General features: G+C 44.1%; 1 protein-coding gene across 2 annotated transcripts; it reads left to right on the top strand.

Annotated features, from left to right (window-relative positions):
• The first annotated feature begins 418 nt into the window (after positions 1–418).
• Positions 419–2,740, top strand: LOC122038426 (probable serine/threonine-protein kinase PBL15). Of its 2 annotated transcripts, none has more exons than XM_042598176.1 (6): positions 419–659; positions 740–1,142; positions 1,217–1,355; positions 1,461–1,597; positions 1,670–1,793; positions 2,191–2,740. In XM_042598176.1, exons 1-6 carry the CDS (start codon positions 523–525, stop codon positions 2,619–2,621), a joined length of 1,371 nt encoding a protein of 456 aa, XP_042454110.1. In that variant the 5' UTR covers positions 419–522; the 3' UTR covers positions 2,622–2,740. The 2 variants fall into 2 exon arrangements, with proteins under 2 accessions (XP_042454110.1, XP_042454111.1); XM_042598177.1 differs by having other exon boundaries at positions 422–659; positions 1,220–1,355.
• The last annotated feature ends 9,645 nt before the right edge of the window (positions 2,741–12,385 follow it).

Here is a 12,385-nt window from a genome sequence, read left to right as displayed (position 1 = left end):
ACATAAAACTCCTGATCCGTAGCTTCACTCTTGAATATTCTTTTAAAATTTTCACAGGCTAGATGCTTTATGTCTCAATCAAGTATGTACGCAACAATATATGGGCATCAAATCCAATATTTCTTTTCATACATTCAACCTTTCCAGTAAAAGCTAACTTCATAAAAAATGAGAAACTATAAAATATTGGTTTCGTATACAAAATATAATAAAATAAAATAAAGATATGAGAAAATAGACGTTGCCCTTCATGTAAGTTATTTCGCCTTTTTTTTTTCTTTCCCTTTCCTCTCTCAAAGGCAAATAGCAATGCAGCCGTTCGCATTGTACACGTCATATTTCCATCGGCATTCCGATCCCAACCACTCCAGTTATTGCACCAACTCTATCTATGCAACAAAAGTGATATTATCCCCTACCCAAACTTAGAGAAGCGCACTCACGAGCAACGAAAAGAAAAGCGGCAGAAACAAGAGAGTAGTTGCGGAGCAGTTGAGTTGAGATATATATATCAAATCCACCATGGTGGAATTGGTATGTAGCGTCCTTCTTGCTCGATCACTACCAGTCAGATATATCGATCACGGGCTAGCTATATCACCAAATCAATTAACTCGATCACGCATCTTCACCTCGGTCTCCGTCCCCATCAGCCCACCGTTACGTAATGAATTATTTAAGTAATCAACTTCTCGATCGATCGATCGTTCATTTTCGATCCTTCTAATTAATCACACAGCAATATGCCGACGAGGGCCTGGCGGCCGGTGGCGGCGGCCAAGTGCTGCACGGCGGACGAGCAAGTGGCGGTGGGCAATCTGAGCCGGTGCCGGCCCACGCGGGTGGATTTCTTCTCGAGGAAGGTGGCGGAGTTGACGGCGTTCCGGCGGCTGCAGGAGACGAGCAAGGAAGAGGAGGAGGCCGCCGTGGCGTCGGTGGGGGCGGGGCTGTACGCCTTCCACCTCACCGAGCTGCGGGCCATCACCCACGACTTCTCCAGCCACTTCTTGCTGGGGGAGGGGGGATTCGGGACGGTGCACAAGGGCTTCGTGGATGACAAGATGCGGCCGGGCCTCAAAGCGCAGCCTGTCGCCGTCAAGCTGTTGGACGTCGGCGGACTTCAGGGACACCGGGAGTGGCTGGTGAGTAGTCACGATGCCACATCAATGAATTGAACGAGGAAAATTTATAATATATATATGTGGAATTAATTAAGCAGGCGGAGGTCATATTTTTGGGACAATTCCGGCATCCGCATCTGGTGAAACTGATCGGCTACTGCTGCGAGGACGAGGAGCGTCTCCTTGTCTACGAGTTCATGCCTCGCGGCAGCCTTGAGAACCATCTCTTCCACAGTAAGCACGTAATTTGATGTATTTATATGATCGATCTGAGTCAAATGTACATGTTTACAAAATTAATTAATTGATCGATCGACGGACGGACGGGCATGCATCCAGGAATTTCGATATCGCTGTCGTGGGGAACGAGGTTAAAGATCGCGATCGGAGCGGCCAAGGGCCTGGCCTTCCTCCACGGCGCCGACAAGCCCGTCATTTACCGCGATTTCAAGACCTCAAACATCCTCCTCGGCCATGTAACACTTCAACCATTCCCTAGCTAATAAATTTTTTTTATATATTCTAATAATAATAACAATAATAATCAGGATTTTACTGCGAAACTGTCCGACTTTGGACTGGCAAAGATGGGCCCGGAAGGCGAGGAGACGCATGTCACCACCAGGGTGATGGGCACCCATGGTTACGCGGCCCCCGAATACGTCATGACAGGTATAATAATAACAACAAGATGTTAAATATTTGAATTATTTATTAAAATTTCCTTTTCTTCCATTTTATGATATCTTTTTGTTCTTTCATCATCCGTGGTATGACTACAAAAGAGTACTGCAATGAGGGTCCCTTGAATCCGACGGTGCAGGGGGATTGTGAGGTTAACGTGTAAAAGGATTGATTTTACAAGCATAAGATGTTCTTAAATTTTGCAAAGGCTAAAGCAATTTTTTATATATATGTTTCTATTGGCTATTATTATTATTATTATTATTTATTTATTTTTATCATCTCGGTTATTGGAGGTTGGAGATTTGTAAGTAGTTTACCATGAATTAGGGGATTTGACAATAATTATATATTTTCATGCACAACTCGGTCGAGACAATCTCAGGCCACTTGACGACCAAGAGCGACGTGTACAGCTACGGCGTGGTCCTCCTGGAGCTGCTCACCGGCCGGCGGTCCGTCGACAAGTCCAGACCCAAAGCAGAGGAGAAATTGGTGGACTGGGTTAGGCCATATTTGGCCAGCAGCCGGCGTCTGCGCTGCGTCATGGACCCCAAGCTCGCCGGTCATTACTCTCTCAAGGCCTCTCGGGAGGTGGCCGTGCTGGCAGCGCAGTGCATCAGCCCAAGTCCTAAGGATCGGCCACGGATGGCCGCCGTCGTGCAGGTTCTGGAAGGCCTGGAGCATCTCAAGGACATGGCGGTCAGCTCAGGAGCGTATCATCCTCCCACCGCCGCCGGAGGCGGCACCATAGCTCGCCGGTGTGGTGTTTCGGTCGGCTTAGCCAAGGTGGAGAATAGAAAAAAGCTTGCTTGAATAATTACTCTTTATAATATGTGCATAGTCAGCTCATGATCTGCAATTGTTGGTCCATTGGAACAACTCTTTTAATTGGGTACTACCTAAATTCAAATAGTCAACCATGAGATCTTCGACCACAATGCTTACGGTTTCAATTAGGCTGCATGATCTATTAAGTTAAGGCTTTTCTATTGTTTTAAATTTTATAAACTACAGTTAGTTAGATTAAGTAGCATTCAAATTTTTAAGCTATATAAATGATCTTATTTTCACTATATAAAAGGATTAGAATGACTATAAAAATAACAATGTATGATGATAAGATAAATCATGTTCGGATAATGATGACAAAAATAATAATTTAGATTTATCATATTTGAACTTTAATCATGTGGTAAAAAATAGACGATTCGTTTGTCCGAGCACCCCTCATAGAAAGATATACTTAAATACATCGAGTTTTAACTCTCAAATTTCATATGATAACATTCCATATCTCAACCATTATTTCATCCTGAGGAAACTTGAACTATAATCATGTGGCAAAAGACGATTCGCTCACCTCAGCGCCCCCATCAACCCGTCCTTAGGCCAACATGGAGGAGGTAAATCACGGGTAGCTACTAGCTATTAGTGCAAATGGTCAAGACATGGGGGAGGTTATGCTCGGTCATGTCGAATTTCGACCCCAAGACCTCATGTGACAACATTCCATGTTTTAATATAATCATCGCACCGCCCCGAGGAGACAACTTGAATTGTAATCATAATCATATTTATGGTTGTTTAATTTCAATAATGTTTGAGATCAAATATCATATTTATTGTCATCGTGTTCATCATAATATTTTCTATGACAATTTACTGAACCACGATTACGTAATCAAAATCATGAAATACCCAAATCACATGAAGAAACACCGTTCAAACATCATGATTTATCTTTTTTCAAAATACCTTGGGGCAGATATGGAGAGACACCTCGAGTGAGTGCATTATCTTTTGCCATAAAAAATATCCAAAGTAAATAGGTAAATTTCAAAATTAGTACCAAGTCACGTAACTAATTAATATTCATTTTACCCCTCCGTATTACTTTACATATTTTAAAATTGATTGAGGTGTTGTAGCAATCAATTTAGCAATATTATGTGACGGTGAACCATTTCCCAATTGATTGTGTTTCTATGCAATCGATCCAGAAATCATCTATCACAATGAACAGATTTCCTAATTGATTTGAGCATAAGAAATGATGTCAAAAGCTCATTTTAAATGATACGACGATAATAATTACTGACCAACACTACAAATAAGATCCTTGGACTCTGTCCTTTTTAATATATAAAATTTTTTATTTTTGAAATGCCTAAGATTATCAGTTGGTTTAGACTAAAAATAACTGATGGACTGAGAGACCTTGAAATAACATAGAGCAAGGACCTATATGCTTGGCTAGTCTCTTGAATGTTTTCATACCCTCAAATAACATTTCAATGCACCATATTGAGCACAACGATTTTTTCCAACTTGATTCGGGCATGAGAAATGATGTCGGAAGCTCATTTTAAATAATACGACTAAGATAATCACTTATCAACACCACAAATGAGATACTTAGACTCCCCCCTTTCTGAACATATAAAAAAAATATTTTTTGGAATGACTAAGGTCATCAGTTGATTTTGTCCAAAGTAGTTGATGGACCTAGAGAACTTAAAATGATATGAAACAAAATTCTATGTACTCGGCTAGTACTCCTAAATGTATTTATGCCCTCAAACACCATTGTGATATACTATATTGAGTACAACAATTTTTGCAACTTGATTCAGACATGAGAAATGATGTCGAAAGCTCATTTTAAATGATACAATGATGATACTCATTGATAACACCATAAATGAGATCCTTGGATCCCTCCTTTTTGAACATATAAAATTTTTTAGTTTTAGAATAGATAAGGTCCATTAGTCGATTTTGTCCAAAAATAATTGATGGACTTAGAGACCTGGAATGATACAAAATTGGGTCCTATGTGCTCTGCTAGTACTCCTGAATATATTCATGCGCTCAAACACCATTGTGATACATCGTATTGAACACATCATTTTTTTCAACTATTGGCCAACATCACAAATGAGATCCTTGTACTCCCCCCTTTTTGAACATATAAAATTTTTAATTTTTTGAATGGCTAAGGTCCATTACTTGTGATCCGGTGGTGAAGGAGGGGGCTCGGCCGCACAGTGGTCAAGGACACGTGAAAGTCAAAGTCAAGATGGTCAGCCCAAGGGTCACCTCGCCGAGCGGCCGTGATAGCGTCCAGGCTGGCGCGAAGACAACTCGATCACAGGTCGGGTTTTCGATGCTCAGGGGTTCTCGTATAATAGAGCCGATGCGCCGAGCGGCATGTCCGCTCGACTGAGCTACCAAACAACGTGGGCTGCATGCCCATCCGAGCATGCGACCGAGCGGCTCTCCCGCTTGGCCTAATAACGGACAAGAGGAGGACAAAATAGGCAGCTGGCGATATCCTTCTCGAGACATGCATCGCCAACAGGCAACATGGTCGGCGACTAGACCGGACAGAAGATCGTATGGTGGAAGTTTCCACTGTCATGTCGGAGATATGCTCGGACGGTTGCAGTATGGCATCAGACACACTTTTCTAACACGTCCATTTTGAGGTATGCTTTGGGAAGCGTGCAAACCTCGGTGGGCGTGCATGCGCCCCCCCGGATTATATATAAGGACCCCTAAACTTCAACGGAGGTAGGCGATATTCTTTACTGTAGCTACAGTCTCATTACTTTGTTTTTGTCTCATCTCGCTGTTGCCTGACTTGAGCGTCAGAGGGTCGTCGTCGGGAACCCCTTCCCGGCTCTGCTTTGTTGCAGGTTCGCCGGAGGTCCACGTCATCTTGGAGGTCATCCGAAGACAGTATAGAGCGCCACGTCCCCAGCGTCTGTCGACTCGACTCTCGGACATGATCAACTTGATTTCGTCCAAAAGTAGTTGATGGACCTACAGATCTTGGAATGACATATGTGAAATACATTAAGATATAACATATTGAAAATGATTATAAGTTGAGTAATTTTATTATATCTACTTTTAAATTTAGAGATTTTCATGAACCTACTAAGAATTAATGTTATATCTACCCAAATCGAGTTGAAAAAATTGTTGCGCTCAATACAATGTATCATAGGAATATAAGTCTCTAGAATGAAACAAGGGTAGGTCATGTTAAGGAACACGATCGTGCCACTTTCTAGAATAGAGGTAAGAGAGTGAATACTACTTACCGTGTCAACTGTTGTAGTGACAAAATCAAAATACTAGAATTGCTCTCCAAAATTGTTTTTTTTCCTAAGACCACTCAATTGCTTTCTTAATTTGTTTTCTTTATCTCACAATTCTCGCAATTTCAATTAGTTCTAGATAGTCTGCTTTGTGATTCTGATTAATACTCGATTTACAATCCCTATGAGATTAATATTTTATTACTTGATAATAACCATGCACTTGTAAATTATATCCATCAAATGATTGACCATCCCTATGTTGGATCAAGACGCACGTGAGAGAGGGGAGGTGAATCACGTGATTTTCAAAATTTTTACTTTTTCAATTTCGGAAAACAAAGTGCGTGGCAGAAAACTAAGTAAGAAAGCGAAGTAGAAAAATAAGCAAAAGAACATGCATTCAATTTTACTTGGTTCAGAGCTTTCGGCGACTTCTACTCCAAGACCCAGGTCCCACGGACCTATCTGTAACGACCCGACCCTCTTGGCCCATTTGGCGGCTCATTTAGCGACCTCTCATGTCGTCGACCATCGGCCCATTTGGAGACCTCTAATGTTGTCGACCGACGACCCTTGGCCGTGCCGTTACTCACTAGGACTTTCCACCCCTGGTCAGTGGATTTTTTGTAGCGCCCGAAAATTCTCAAAACTATTTTAAAAATATTCTATGATTTTTCTGGAATTTTTAGATATTTTTCCGGAATTTTTAGAGTAGCGGAAGTAGCAAAAATAAATATAAGCGTAAAACGACCTTCGCGGGAATTGAACCCATGACCTCTAGCCGAGCCAAGACTTAAGTGAATCCGGCTAGCCAGGAGCCCCAGCAGGGGTGTGCTGAAAGAAGAGGGAATCAATAATAGTTATATTAGAGTTGGGCCGAAATACCCACTTACAATAAATAGAAAACTTGAGTGGGTTTGGTTTATGTTCTTTGGTTCGGGAATTCTCCACTGAGACCTCACCTTACACGCCGCCCCTCTCCTTCTCCTTCTTCCTCTCGGCGCCAACCCTAGGGTTCTCTCCCTAGGGCCCTAAGAGCACCTTCCGGCAGCGATTCCAGCACAAGAACGTTCCCCTCCGCAAGAGGAATGCATAGACGCAAGGAGATCGTCGAAGGGATCTTCTCCACCGGAAATCTAGCGATTAGAATCGTAAGAAACTTCGAATAGGAGGTAAGAAACCCCTCACCTGCAGTATAAGTAGCTTTCGTATGATTGTATGCATTGTTTTAGTCGTATGCAGATTTTTAGCAATAGGGTGTGAATTAGCGCACACCAAGCGTTTGATTAAATGCTTAGCTAATTAAACGCCATCCTAGGCATTTTGATAGCCTAGATAAATGCCATAGAAGCATTTTTACAGCTTATTTAGTCTTGCTTCCACTTTTACAGGACTAGACGTCCAATGGGTGGGCTCCCACAGTCGCCTCTAGGTTTAGATAACCTAGTTCTGGGTTTATATAACCTAGTAAAAGCAAGACAAGAATTTATTAGCTTATGTTCAGTATTTTACTTTCTCAGTGGCACTGTACTGGATTAGATATCCATTGGGTTGGACTCCCATAGTCGTCCCTAGGTTCAGCTAACCTAGTAACCCTACTAGATTCGGAATTTGCAATCCCGGGTTTAGTTAGGGATGCGCGCACAGCAAGTACAGTTGCCGGGCCCAAACAGCAACATGATTATGTATTTTAATCTATTATGAATATAGTTTGCAAGCATCACAAAATAGTTATGTGAATTCAGTTCAGCTTTAGCAATCAGATTAGTATTAGCTTAGCTCAGTTTTATATCAGTGTAGCTTTCTGTTAATACAACATGATAGTTTGTTAATAGATTTATTGCCATGATCAGTTTTGCTTCTATACATTGTATGCTATGCCATGCTTAGTATATTTAGTATGTTCTTTTCAAATAGCATGTTTTCAAAGCATAAATAGCATCGTGTCCATGTTTTTGTGAGGTAGATAGTTTCTTACTAAGCTCTCAAGCTTACAGATACTATTTTTCCTTATACTGCAGATAAAGGTAAAGGGAAGATGGACTAGAGGAAGTTGGGGGTCAATGCAGAGATGGTGTGTGTGGCAGGAACCTGGAATGAAGATCTTTAGGGAGTTTAGCAAATTAAGAACCTAGTTCCTTTTTCTTAAGACACTTTTATGCATTTCTAGTGGTTTAAATGCTATGAATTATTGAACCTTGCACTATGGCATGTTAGAAAGCTAGTTAGTAGATATTAGAATGTTTTCCATGCATAGTATAATTGTTGTGTGAGATTTTGGCACGAACTAGTGCTGAAATCAGAGTTTCAGTGCGAAATCAGAAACTCCGATCGATCCATGAATCGATCGGGGGTCCTCGATCGATCCATGGATCGATTGAGGGCTGATTCCGTGAACAGAAGGCTTCTGGATCGATCAGCCGATTGATCCAGACACATTCTGTCGCGAACAGAAGGCTTCTGGATCGATCAGCCGATTGATCCAGACACATTCTGTCGTGAACAGAAGGCCTCTGGATCGATCGGTCGATCGATCCAAGCTATTCCTCGCGAACAGAAAGGTTTTTGATCGATCATTGGATCGATTGACTTATGTTGGATTGATCAGCCGATCGATCCAAATATAGTCCCGTGCACAGAAGCACGCTGGATCGATCACTGGATCGATCAGCTGATCGGTCCAGATTATCACCCGAGCACAGTAGCAGTCTGGATCGATCCATGGATCGATCCAACAGAGAGCAATCGATCCAGTTCAGTCTGGATCGATTGGGAAGTTCAGTTTCGACCAAGGAACTTAGCAGATCAGCTTCTAGTCCATAGGGAATGTAGTATACACCTTGTATCCTTTAGATTATACCCTTCAGCACATGTAGAACCAAGAATAGTTATCAGTTAGCAACTAAAACTTAAATTAGATCAGTTTTACGCACAGTTAGCACATCATAATGTGACGCTCAGCCTCACAGCCTAGTTAGTAGGAGGCGGGTCGTTACAGAGTGGTATCAGAGCCAAGTTCCATACTTCCTACACACACATCAGCATTGTACCTACAACTTCCAAGTAAGAACATCTCTCACTTTCGTTATGTTTCTTGTTTTCATGTTCAGATATAACTAAAGCATGCTTGTTTATGATAGTAGTTAACATGATAACAATAGTTACTCTATTATGCTTATGTTAGTCATGTATGTCCTCTATGTCTCTAGAATGGCATGAGGACGCCCAGCTAGAAGGGCACCAGCTACTGAGCCCCAGCATGAGGCAGGCAGTTCAGTGCCTCCCCCAGACCTTACAGCACTAGTGGCTCAGTTACAGCAGCAGCTAGCTGAACAGCAACAGGAAATAGCCACCTTAAAGGCTAGTCAGCAGAACACTTCCATTGTCACCCCGGAGCCTAACTTAACGACACCAGTGGTCTTAGAGGTTCCACCAGTCCAGCCTACGGCACCAGTAGCCCCAGCAGCAGGAGCGCAGAGAGAAGCCTATTTGATCCAGTGGCAGAGAGTCAAGCCAGAGAATTTCTCTGGCAGCAGTGAGCCATGGGATGCTCAGGCATGGTTCAAAACACTGGAAAGTACGATGGAGCTTCTGGACTGGCCAGAACATGAGAAGGTGAAGTGCGCCTCCTTCGGTCTGATAGGAGATGCACGCATGTGGTGGGAGAGAATCAGAGCGAAGCGCCCAATGAATCAGATGACATGGGCTGACTTCGAGAAAGAATTCTTCGAGGAGTTCTTTCACATGCGAGTCACAAACCGCCACTACGACGAGTTCACTGAGTTTCGCCAGGGCAACCTTTCAGTGGAGGAAGCCGTGAAGAAATTCAACAGATTGGCTCGTCTATGTCCTGAATTAGTCAACACAGAAAGGGAACGAGTCCGGTTGATGCTCAAGATGCTGAGGCCAGAAATAGCGATGAACGTGGCTGGTAGCGTTCATAGGCCACAAACCACAGAAGAGCTAGTGAGCAGTGCTCTAATCACTGAGCATTACCAGAATAGTATCAAGCAGCAGAAGCAAGTCCTCTCAGAATCTAAAGGTCAAGGAGGTTCAGGCACTCAGAAACAACAGGGCCACAGCTCCAACTGGAAAGGGAACTCCAGCAACAAGCGCAAACCAGGTAGTTACCCAAAGGGAGGACCAGCTAGTAAGCAGCCTAGTTATCCAAAGTGTGCTACTTGTGGGAAATTCCATCCTGGAGTTTGTCGTAAGGGCACACGAGGATGCTTTGAATGCGGACAGGAAGGGCATATGGCCAAGCAGTGTCCAAACAAGACCAGTCTTCCTCAGCCACAGCCAATTCAGTATGGAGGCCAGCCAGCTCAGTTACATCAGATGCAGGCCGCTTTAGAAGGTCCACACATCAGCCAGGGCAGATTAGAAGCCCCTCCACCTACGACCAATGCGAGGATCTACTCACTCACCAGAGAGGACGCAGCAAATGCCTCGACAGTTGTTACAGGTCAGATTAGTATTTTACAGCAAAGTACAACTGTCTTATTCGATACAGGGGCAACCCATTCATATATATCCAGGGCATTTGCTGAGAAATTAGCGATACCCCCAGAGGTACTCAGTAGTCAGTTTCTGACAACGCTACCGTCAGGAGAAATTATGGCATCCACGCACTGGCTCAGAGCCGTGCCAGTCATTATTGTTGGTGCAACCTTAGGTCAAGGTTGACCTAGTTGACCAGACTCGAGTTGTGTTTTGATGTTTGACGAGTTATATTTGACAATGTTTGACGTGAACAGAAAAGTTGTATCTTGATGTTTTACAAGGATACAAGCTTGGGAGATTGTGGGTGCAACCCATGGTCAAGGTTGACCTGGTTGACCCGACCTGAGGTGAGTTGACCTGACTCGGAAAAGTCCAAGCAGGGAGCTTGGCACGAGAAAAGTCCAAGCAGGGAGCTTGGCATGGGAAAAGTCCAAGCAGGGAGTTTGGCATGGTGAATAGTCCAAGCAGGGAGCTTGGCACGGGAAAAGTCCAAGTATGGAGACTTGGCACGGAGAAGTCCAAGTATGGAAGCTTGGCACATGGGAAGTCGGAGAGGGCTCGGTAGCTCGTTCTCCTGACCGTGGTCGAGAGGGCTCGGAGCTCGCTCTGGACCGGATGGAAGTCGGAGAGGGCTCGTGAGCTCGTTCTCCGAACCTGGTCGAGAGGGCCTCGGTAGCTCGTTCTCCGACCAGATGGAAAGTCATGGTGAGTGAAGCTGACAGGGAAAGTCCCGTGAGTGAAGCCAAGGTTGGAAAGTCCCGTGAGTGAAGTCGGCATTAGAAATCGGTGAGTGAAGCGGTGAAAACCCTAGTGAGTGAAGCTAGGTGAAAGTCCCGTGAGTGAAGCCGCAAGGAAAATCCAGTTGATCAAGGATGATCGGACATTTGGTGTTGAGAAGGTCAAGTAGGTCAAGGGAGTGACCGGATACTTGGCACGAAGAGAAAAGTCCAAGTGGGTCAAAGGGATTGACCGGACACTTGGTGGGGAGTCTTAGCAGTCAAGGGAGTGACCGGATGCTAAGCATGATGTACCAAGAGGTCAAGGTTGACCGGATGTTGGTGTGGGAGACTTGGGACTTGGTATTGAAAATTAAGCTCGGATCGATCCGGGACCGATCCATGATAGGCCGATCGGTCCGGTGACCGATCAGGAACCAAACAGAATGGTTCATGGATTATCTGATCGGTCTCAAGACCGATCAGAAGCAAACAGAAGAAGGAGAAAGGCGATCGGTTAGGGACCGATCGACTCCCGGACCGACAGACATAGCTCGATCGGTCCGTGCTTAGCTCGACGGTCCCCAAGACCGATCAGGATAGGTGGACCGATCAGGTTGGAGCTCGATCGGTCAGACTAGCCGCCAGAGTGACAACGCCAGATCTCTCCTTCTGTGTCTTCTTCTGCCTTCACAGGTTTGCAGGTTCAGCTATATAAAGAGTCGAGCGACTCTACAGTTTTTTCTTCTTGCTTCTGCAAGTTCTTCCAGGTTTCTTCTACGAGCTTTGCTGAGCTCATACTTCTTGAAGCTTCGCGTGAGCTTCCCTGCTGCTGGCATCCGTGAAGCTGCTGCTTCATCAACGGATCTCCAGACGAGAAGGCAAGCTTGTTTGTTTTACATTCATATTGTCTTGTGCTTCTTTGTATTTTGTGTACTTCTATCTTGCTGTTACAAGAGTTATTGTGGTGAGGTTTCTCCACCCAGAAGGAGTTTATATTAGCCGGTTTTCCGGGGTCTCATCCACCGACGGATTGATAGGCTTCGTCCACCTTACGGACACGCCGAGGAGTAGGAGTTTCATCTCCGAACCTCGTTACATCGTCGAGTTTGAGTTTGAGGTTTGATCTTTCCTTTTTGCGTTTCTATTTAGTTATTTCCGCTGCGCTAACCCTAATCGTAGGAAGAAACGAGCAATTTGGGGTCGGCTATTCACACCCCCCCTCTCTAGCCGAGTACGACGATCCTAA

The sequence above is a fragment of the Zingiber officinale genome, chromosome 1A, assembly GCF_018446385.1.
Source record: "Zingiber officinale cultivar Zhangliang chromosome 1A, Zo_v1.1, whole genome shotgun sequence".
Lineage (NCBI taxonomy): Eukaryota > Viridiplantae > Streptophyta > Magnoliopsida > Zingiberales > Zingiberaceae > Zingiber > Zingiber officinale.
The sequence above is the reverse complement of the archived record's forward strand: the minus strand, read 5'-3'. Positions and strand labels throughout refer to the sequence as shown.

What these genes read in the sequence shown, in the direction of transcription:
- LOC122038426 (XM_042598176.1), top strand. Translation starts at nt 523, where the DNA reads ATGGTGGAATTGGTATGTAGCGTCCTTCTTGCTCGATCACTACCAGTC. An exon ending in TGAGAACCATCTCTTCCACA is followed by an intron (nt 1,356 to 1,460) that starts GTAAGCACGTAA and finishes GCATGCATCCAG; the next exon opens with GAATTTCGATATCGCTGTCG. An exon ending in CAAACATCCTCCTCGGCCAT is followed by an intron (nt 1,598 to 1,669) that starts GTAACACTTCAA and finishes AATAATAATCAG; the next exon opens with GATTTTACTGCGAAACTGTC.